The sequence below is a fragment of the Rhizophagus irregularis genome, chromosome 19, assembly GCF_026210795.1.
Source record: "Rhizophagus irregularis chromosome 19, complete sequence".
NCBI classification, from domain to species: Eukaryota; Fungi; Glomeromycota; class Glomeromycetes; order Glomerales; family Glomeraceae; genus Rhizophagus; species Rhizophagus irregularis.
This window is the reverse complement of record NC_089447.1, coordinates 2,790,763-2,800,994: the sequence shown is the minus strand read 5'-3', so window position 1 is coordinate 2,800,994 and position 10,232 is coordinate 2,790,763. Positions and strand designations below refer to the sequence as shown.

The 10,232-nt window shown below is 25.4% G+C and overlaps 3 protein-coding genes across 3 annotated transcripts; 2 read left to right on the top strand and 1 right to left on the bottom strand.

Moving 5' to 3' along the window:
- Positions 1-2,634: 2,634 nt before the first annotated feature.
- OCT59_011152 (uncharacterized protein) lies at positions 2,635-4,495 on the top strand (the record flags this gene model as incomplete). The annotated part of the gene is made up of 8 exons (XM_025331607.2): positions 2,635-2,805; positions 2,884-3,031; positions 3,093-3,173; positions 3,245-3,689; positions 3,759-3,802; positions 3,867-3,946; positions 4,024-4,296; positions 4,373-4,495. The coding sequence occupies 8 exons, from the start codon at positions 2,635-2,637 to the stop codon at positions 4,493-4,495; spliced, it is 1,365 nt and encodes a 454-aa protein (XP_025185038.1).
- A 945-nt stretch (positions 4,496-5,440) lies between these two features.
- Positions 5,441-6,385, top strand: OCT59_011151 (uncharacterized protein; the record flags this gene model as incomplete). The annotated part of the gene is made up of 3 exons (XM_066136324.1): positions 5,441-5,696; positions 5,840-6,108; positions 6,266-6,385. 3 exons carry the CDS (start codon positions 5,441-5,443, stop codon positions 6,383-6,385), a joined length of 645 nt encoding a protein of 214 aa, XP_066000957.1.
- Positions 6,386-6,700: 315 nt separating this feature from the next.
- Positions 6,701-8,764, bottom strand: OCT59_011150 (uncharacterized protein; the record flags this gene model as incomplete). Its single annotated transcript, XM_066136323.1, has 2 exons — positions 8,078-8,764; positions 6,701-8,000 (listed from the first exon to the last, which is right to left on the bottom strand). Exons 1-2 carry the CDS (start codon positions 8,671-8,673, stop codon positions 6,701-6,703), a joined length of 1,896 nt encoding a protein of 631 aa, XP_066000956.1. The 5' UTR covers positions 8,674-8,764.
- Between the last annotated feature and the right edge of the window lie 1,468 nt (positions 8,765-10,232).

The window sequence follows — 10,232 nt, the reverse complement described above, 5'->3', positions numbered from 1 at the left end:
AATCAGCTGGAAAATCCTTTAAACTATAATTATATCAGTTTACTCTTTTAGTTTAACATAAAATTTTAATGAGTTATTGAAATTTAAAAATACACAATTTTTGTTTAATAAGTATAAATGCGCCATATCATATTTTTTTAAAAAATCTGATAATTAATTTTTAGAAGGCAATTTCTATTTGTACACGGGTGTTTAAACACGGGTCATATTAGTAGATTAAAAACGGCATTCAAAACCTCCTTTAATGCCTTAAGTAAACTTGCAGAGCAGGTGAAAATACATATATTTATCTGTAATATAATAAGAATAAAAGTAAAAGAGTATAATGTCGGTAGCATTCAATTTCAAATTAAAAAACAAAAAATTAGTCTATTAAAAATTATATTTATACATATGACCCGTGTACAAACACCCCGTGTAAACTTAGAAATTTTCTTTTTAGAATTATGAATTATGTATTTATACAAAAATATGAAATTACTAGCCATATATAATCTAGTGACTAGATTTGAATAAACATTTTTTTTTATTTTGTAAAGTTTATTAAATATTTATAATTTTTAAAAAATACAAAAAGCTGACTTTTGAATTTTCAAATTTGGCTGAATTTGCTCTTTCTCTATTAGTAAAGTCATACATTCATATACTGTATGACTTATACTAGGTATCATATTCAGTTCCTGGCAAAAGATAAATAAAGTTGTGTTATTCCCTGTCTTTGTTCCCATCACTTTATTTCCTTTTTTAAAATAGCCCCTAAAAATATATTAATGACGTTATAGTGTTGTACCATGTGTCATTACACAAATATCAAAAAAGTAACGTCCGACTTAAACGGTCCGGTTTTCCTAGTTTAATTTATTTAATTACTGATATGATCTAGTTTTTTTCTTGTTCATATTAGTTAATATAAGTAAAAATAGTTTATGTATAGTGATGTTCAAAAATGAAATAGTGGAAATGGGCATAAATAAAATTTAAATAGCGAATTGTTCTTTTTATTTCCAAAGTTGAAACTGACCTATCACATGATTGTATAATTATCATGTGCATTCACCAAAGAAAACTTTAAGAGAACTTAGTCGGATTTATTCTCCTTTCAAATGAATGAATTTATAAAGTCCTTAATTTTGAAATTTTGAAATGGCTATGTACTTATGCGGAATAGTGATTAGGATCTAACGGATAGAATTTTGCCCATTTTTGTCGGTGTTTCTTTCGGGAATAGACAATTCTCGGAATTAGAATTTGAGCGGATTTCTTTCAGTCCGTCTTTGAAAAAAGTCAGTTGAGTTTCGTAGTATCAGATTTTCGAATTCTTTTACGCAATTTTATTCTTTTTTTTTTTGAAAAAAAAAACCCCAACTTAGAAAAGATCTATTTACCACGCGGAATAGAATTTGTAATTTTTTGACTGGCTAATGTTATAAATTTCATCGATTTCTACCTGAATTTTCAAACTCAAAAAAAAAATCAAAATATCAATAATTTCAATAATATCAATAATATCAATAATATCAATAATTTCAATATCATCATTTTAATCAAACAAAATGAATCAACTCATTACACTCATTTTCACTATTGTCCTCTTTTCCGTCGTAGCACTCGCTACTCCTGTTCCTCAATGTTCAGCTTGCGAATGTTGTTAATTATGCCACAATCCAGGCCTTAACCTGATGCATTTTTCTACTGTTCCTCAATATGGAGATTTGCGCTGTTACTTATCGCATAATTAAGGTCTTAATTAACACTTTTAATTTATAATTTTCTCTATTATATCTTTTATATTATTTTAATCTTAGTTCATAATTCATGATATTAATGTAATTCAACTCAGCTTTACTTTTTATTTGCGAATTCAGTTTAACTGATATCATAAATTAATAAATTTAATTTTTAATCATTCATTTTATTTTTAAATAAATTACAAGTATTATGTAAGTCGTGTGTACATAATAATTGTTTGTTGCTCAAGAATCTTTTTTCTCATAGTCATCTATGTATAGCATGATTGTGACAATAAATATATGCTAAATAAGCCAATTCAATGGCTAAAAATTTCAAGATAATTTACGAACCTTTCGTTCTTTGGGTATAATGTTTCTATTGATATGTCACGAGGTCTCATACTGTTTAGGATCAACCGGATCAACAAGGGCAGTTTCTTTTTTCCATCCTGTTATTGGAAATCGAGTAGCATGGAGTGGGAATTTTTTTTTTCATTAAAAGAAATTAAACGTTGATCACTAAAAAAAAAATAAATTCCCTTATACATATATGTACCATTGCGTTATTGAGCGTTGATTCAATATTTATTATATTCAAAAAAATAACCATATTAGTTTTTACCAAAAATATATGAGCGCATTTAGTTCTTTATATTTATAAAAAAGGGAAATTTTAAAAATAGTTGCAACTAATATATTCTTTTGATGCAGATCTTGGATGCAGATCTTGTTACGAGTTTACATGTGAAATATATTAATATAACGGGTTATAACGGTTTTAGCGAATTAATTATAAAAACCACTCGATTCTGCTATCTTTTTTTTTTTCTTTAAAAACTTTGAAAAAAAGTCATTAATATAAATAACACTTATTAATATAATAAAAAAAAATTAGAAATAAAAAATGAAGTTATCACGACAAACTCGTATAATCATACTGCTTATAATTGATATTAGTTTTTTTATAACAGAAATTATTCTTGGTTATTGGATCAATTCTTTAGCAATAATAGCTGACTCATTTCATATGTTAAATGATATATTTAGTTTGGTAGTCGCTTTATATGCTTTAAAGGTATAAGGTTCATTAATTTTTTTTTCTTATCAATAAAATGAAAATTTTATCAATAAAGTCTTTGTTCATTATAATCAGCTTGCTTCTAGGTCAACATTTTCATCAAAATATTCATATGGTTGGCAACGAGCGGAAGTTTTAGGTGCTCTTATAAATGGTGTATTTTTAATGGCTTTATGTCTTAGTATTTTCATTCAAGCTATTGAAAGATTTTTTGATCCACCAGGTTGGTTATTTTTATTATTTTAAAGATTTAAATTGTTATATTCATAACTTATTATTTGTAGATATTAAAAATCCGGTTGTCATCCTTGGAGTTGGTTGTGCAGGATTACTTTCAAATATAGTTGGATTATTATTATTTCATGGTAAGTATTTAAAAATTTATGTGAAAATTATATTATTATTTGTATCATACGTTAAATTGTTGATTTTACAGAACATGGTCACGGACATAGTCATGGTCACAGTCATGATCATGGTAAGAAATCTGCTGACGTCGATGTACCCATAGATGAAATACTTGTACATCCTGCTGCATCGCGTCGATCTATAGTCAAGGCTGCACAAGAGTCACGAGATTCACAGGAGTTTAAAGAAATCATAAATGATAATTCAAATCATTCAAATTCATCAAATAATGAGAACATTTCAATTAAAGAAGAAGAATCTGATACAAATAACAATCAAAAAATTTCTGAGACTGAAGATAATCAAAATCATCGCGATAATCAGTCTCATAAAAAAGATAAAAATCTCAATATGCGTGGAGTTTTCATTCATGTGTTGGGTGATGCTCTAGGTAATATTGGGGTCGTTTGCTCTGGTTTATTTATTTACCTCACACATTTCTCATGGAGATTTTATATAGATCCTCTTACTAGGTAATAATAACATGTTAAAATTCTTATTATTAATAGTAATAATCTCATATGCCTTATTTTGTTATACAGTTTAATACTTACAATTATTATTCTCATGTCCGCTATTCCTTTAGGTAATTATTATTTTATACACGATTTTATTACATATTGATAATCTAACCATTATTTATTTTATAGTAAAGAGCGCATCATTTATTCTCTTACAAAAGGTTCCCTCAGGGTTACCGATTGATGATGTACGATCAAGAATTAAAGAGGTTTGTTGTAAGAATTTCTTTAAGATGTTTTAATGATTTGATGATCTAAATCCGCTATTTTCCCATCTTGCTTGAAGTTATATGGAGTATTATCCGTTCATGAACTGCATATTTGGCAACTTTCTGATACGAAGCGAATATGTTCAGTGCACATTTTGCTAGCACCATCAGCTAATTATATGGAGATAGCTGCCGATATAAGAAAAATACTTCATGTTCACGGAGTTCATTCAATAACAATACAACCAGAATATGTAAAGATTGGATTAAATAAAAATGATAGTGGTGAAGTAATTATGGTGGTTGAAAATTCAACAAAAGGAGAAGTGGAACTTGTCGCAAATGAAGTTGTAAGTAATTTAATTTATCGATTATTTTATAAAATTTTTTACCTTTATACATATATTTATTTGCGAAAATTTGTAGGATAATCACGAAACTGCTTGCTTGCTTCGTTGTAACTTGGATTCCTCTTGTACTCAGAATTTATGCTGTCCGCCTCCGGTATCACAACCACCAAAAGATATGACGACGACTCCCTCTAATTAAAAATTATCATTTTCATAAAATTTTAAAATTAGCAGATAATTGTTATTTTTTTTTTTATTTAATTAAAAAATAATAAATGGGTATTTTTTACGCATCATGCTTATAATGCGCCCATGCTTGTTAAAAATTTATTAAATTTATTTTAAATAATAGATGCACTACTGATATGCATGCATCCCGTGCATACATTATTTTTCGCATAATCACGTGTATAATCCTTTAGACTGTTATATATATAGTTAGACTATATTTATTCCTCAGCGGATATTAATTTACTAATTACTATGTTCGGCTGACATGTGATGTCCCTTTCCCAACACGTGACATTTAACTCTTGTTATAACGAACCAGCCAATAATTAAATTCTATAAATTCTTCTCTATAATCTTACGGCGAATTTGAGGTGAAAACCGGGTTCGTTATATCGAGGGCTGACTTCTTCCTTTCTTTTTCTTTTATAATTAAAAATAATTAAAATGAGTGATTCAAATCCATTTCAAGTGATGAATCCGAAGTTTTTACCAATGATTTTATTGAAAGTATTCTAACTCTAGTGTGATGACCAAGATGGTATCCGATCAAAATCTTGACACTCACAAGATCGACAACAAAATATCGACAATCTCTCGACAATCCAAATCCTGACAAGTCATTATATCGACAATTTGTAGATCTTTGTTCTAATAAAATAATTTGTTGCAATATTTAATATAAATGTGTGATAATTTTATTCAGGATAATCAACTTGTCGGTATAATGATTTGTCCGGATTTTGACTCAATTTTAATTTTCTGTATCTTTGCGTTAATGACCAATTATGTTATTCCAGAATTTTCAGCCAATAGTTATTTAGTCACACAAGATTTAATATGAACAAAAAAAAAAAATCTTTTTTTTTCGTATTTACTTTATAAACATATCATACACATATCATACGTATACCAAATGTCATCATTGTTTACAGAAGAATTGCAACGGATAATAAATTCGTTTATTATTGTAATAATATTATTTACAATTTCTTATATTATAACATCAATTATATTTCCTTCAACAGAAAAAAAAATAACGAAATTTGAAAGATTTGTATTTATATGGTTAATTTGGGACGCATTAATTCATTTAATTTTAGAAGGTTCATTTGTAATATTAAGTTTAATTAGTACTGTAGAAGAAAGTAAAGGAATTTTGGCTGAATTATGTATGATACTAATAATACTTGTCTTTTTTATATAAGAAAATATATATATATACTGTATATACTGTATATATATATATATATTTAATATATTTATAAAAATAAAATTAAATTAATTACTTTTTTAAAAAATAAAAATTTTTTAGGGCAAGAATACGGTAAAGCAGATTCAAGATGGTTACATTCGGATCCAACAATACTTTCAGTAGAAATTCCTACATTCATATTTTGTGGACCATTATCATTATATATAATATATTTAATTATAATAAATCATTCTACAAGACATTATTGGCAAATGATTTTATGTACATGCGAAATATATGGATGTTGGATAACTTTTTGTCCTGAATGGATAACGGGAAATAAAGGACTTGATACTGAAAATTTAATGTATTTTTGGATTTACCTTTTGGTAAGTTGTTTATATGCTGTATAAATTAAATGTTTTAAATGTTTTGATTATTATTGATTTATTTATTTATTTTTATTTTTATTTTATTTTTATTTTATTTTTTTTTTGTTTTTTTTTTCGTAATTTTTTTTTTTGTTTTTTGTTTTTCGTAATTAAGTTTTTTAATGGAATTTGGGTAATTGTACCGATGATACTTATGTATCAATCTTGGAAAGTTGTAACAGAAAATGATAGATTGGTAAAAGAATTTAAATTAAAAGGACAAAAAATTGATTGAAAAAATATATACAACAAAAAAAAAAAAATTTTTTTTTTTAGTGAATTCATTCTGAAATAATAAATAATGATACATAAATTTACGCTAATATCTACAACAAATATAAGTAAATATGTACAATATATGTACATATATATTTCTTCTTTCTTTATTCCCCAAAAAAAATAATATTTTTTTCTTTTTTTTTTTTTCTCAAGAAGTAAAAAAGTTTCGATATTACTAATTATAATTGAACACGACAATTATACAAATTTTTACAGATTAAAAAAAGTGAATATTTTTTTCATAAATGTATGATGTAAATTACACTTAAAATTAAGAGATTGAAGAATTATCACCATTATTATGAAAATAAGGATCAGGTATGCTCTCATTATAAGAAATAAAAGAATTACAATAACTATTATTAAAGGTAGAAGATTCAATATTAGAAGGAGTATTAATATTTAATAAGGAGGATTCACGAAGGTTCCTATTGAAAATTTTTCGTGTTTCTGAACTAAATGTTAAAGCAGGAGGAGGAGTTGTAATAATACTTTGATCAGAAAATATGAATGGTACTAAAAAATCAATATCAATCATATCATCTTCACACCATTCATATTCACTACTTTCACTTCCTTCTAAATCATCATCTACCACTTCAATGATATTATCATCATTGTTAACATCATTATTCTTATAAATTGACGTATTTCTATCTTTAGTAATATATGAATCATTCTTATCAACCAAAGTTAAATCAGTATTGGCACGAGTAGGAGAACTTGGTAGACTAGGTAAATCATTTTCAACTATTGTACTCATCATTCCTATATTATTGTTATTATTATTATTATTATTATTAGAATGAGATGAATAATTTGAAATTGTTGAACTTAATGAAGGATTTAATCGGTGACTTTTCTTTGAAGGATAAGATTTTGATGGGGAAGTTATAGAATTATTGGAACTATTTCTACTATGTCTTGTTGTACCACTACTATTCCCACTATAATTTGAATCATTTTTTTTAAAAAATATTTCATTTCTTAAAAAAGCAAGACTTTTAGCAACACCACCTAAATTAATTAATACAATAAATAATATATATACCCAAGATTGAATTATATCAAATAAAAAACATAGGCAATATATTATAAAAGGAGTGTATTGCATTAATTGTAGAAATATGTAAGAGGCCATTTTACGTGTTGCTCTTGTTATATTTGAAGCTATTTTTAATTGTTCGATTGTAGGTATATTTGGGTTTGTTGAAGAGTTTCGATATTGACTTAAAGTGTTCATGAAGAAACTAGGTGGTCTCAATTCTAATCCATCCGAAGTATTTTGTGATGTATGAGAAGATTTGGATGATAACATTGATGGACAAGATCGTAATGATGATGCAGTTGAAAATTTACGTCTTGAAATATCCCGCGAAGTTGATATATTACGCCTTTTTCGAATGGATTTAAACACAGGAGAAGTAAGCATAGTTTCTACACCATGAATTCTTTTTATTACTTTCAAATAACAGAATGTAGTTATTATTATTACTATATAAGCAAATATTATCAATGTTATCATTGAAACTTTACTACCATTTTGATAATCTATTCTATTCATAAAACACCTAAAAAAAAAAGGATATTATTATTATTATTATTATTAAAGTTAAGTAAAAAAGTATTTATATTTATTAGTACATACCAATAATTGTCTTCTCCATATCCATAAGTCACAATCGTTAATATACTAATTAATGAACTAGGTACTAATATGATTGCTCCTAATATCCAATCATAATTTCCTAAACTTACAACACGTCTCATACATACACGTAAATAAGTAACCACTGCGATAACTGCCATTAATGACATATTCATTACAATGAATAATGATATACTAAATCCAATTCCTTCACATAAACCACCAGAATTTAATAATTTATCATTTTGCATTGGATAAAATAAATTTGGTATCGTTGTAAGCGCGATTAATAAGTCCATTATTGACATATAAAGTGGGAATCTTTGTGAGGGTGATAATTTTTCTGGTTTACGTTTTTTCCATTTATTAAAAGTTATTATGATTATTATACAACATCCCACTACATTTGCGAATGACGTTACTATTCCCCCTACGTATAATATTCCACTGCCTATTGGATCTTTTGATTGTATGCTATCTTTTTTTCCTTCACCGGGCCTGCCGGTGTCATTATTATTTGAGATTATTAAACCATTACTATGCTTTATTAAAAATATTATTATTACCAGTAATAATAATGTTATTGTACGCGTCATTCTATTATTATTATTATATCTTTAAGGTTGATAAATTAATTAATTGTTCATTAATTCATAAAATATAAATAAGATAAATAAAGGATTCTACTGAATTTACTAATATAAAAATTCGACTCGAAAAAGAAAAATGTATTATTTATATAATAATATTTTTTTTTTTTAATAAAAATCAATTTATTATAAATTCGAAAATTTTTTTTTTTTTTTTTTAGACTAAACTTTAGAAAGTTAAGAAAAAGTCTATTTTTTTTTTGATTTTTTTTTTGATTTTTTTTAATTTTTATTTTTTTAAATTTAAAAAAAAAAAAGCTTGTGGGTAGTAAAAAATTAAATTTAAATTTTGTGAACGCTTGGTTTTAAATAGTTTTTAATAAAGTTATGCATAAACAATGGTTAATGATTTATGATATTCAAATTATTATTACTATTATTATTTGAATATCAAAAAAAAAAAAGTTTACGGGGTAACTTGGTAATGCAATGGAATGACACAACAATATGATATGTATTATTAAACTACAATCAATAATAATTTTCTAACCATTTCGGAAAAATACACAATTCTTTTTTTTCGAAAAGTTTTTTTTTAATGTTTTTTTTTTGTAACGAATATGGGGATTTATTTTTTAAATAATCCTTCCTCAGTTCCTCTTTAAAGGAAATTAACAAAAAAAAAAAAATTGTCCGTAATAACTATTAAATAATAAATAGATAGTTGTAAACAATTAATGCGTTTGACCACTTAATAATTCTAATTACAAGTCGGTTAATACTTAATAAGTATTACAGAAAGAATTTTATCATCATTTTGTGAAAAATTTGTGAAAATTTTTCCTCATATAAATTTAAATTTAATTAGCGGATTAATTTATTACTTTTCTTTCATTTGATTAACGCAAAGCGTTCGCTAGATACACAAAGAACATCGTCATTTCAAGTTATAAAAATAAAAAATTTTTAACTTTTGTAAACCTCCGAATATTTGTTATTTTATTTTATTTATTTATTTGATTTCCCCATTTTTTTATTTTTATTGATTATTAATATCTAAAAAACAAAAAGAATAAAAAAATAATATGATATAATATTGATATAATATTATTGTATAATAACTTTTTTTTTTTTTAATATTGTGGTCATGTAACTTAAACATTTTAAACATTGAAACAAAAATTATTCGTTTCGAGTTTTTTTCCTTTTTTGGATTGGATCTTCAAAAAAATTTTCGATATATATCAATGGAGTTTCTCCCCGTCGTATAAAATTTAGTTATATCTGTTGTGATTCTTTTTAATGCTTTATGACTGCTTGCTTCATTGTTTGTGATATTTGGAATACACTATAATTATTTATTTACAATCCGATTATTTATTCTTTATATACGTCAAAAAAAAAACCCCCCCTCAAATGAAACAAGCATAAAAATGAACTTTATTTGAAATAAACCAATTATCAGCTAAAATGACGAATATGATCGTTGAAAAATAGGGGGAGGAAAGAAAGGGGAATTTCTTGTAAAGAATTCTGTTAAATGTTGTGTTTTAGTAAAAAGAAAT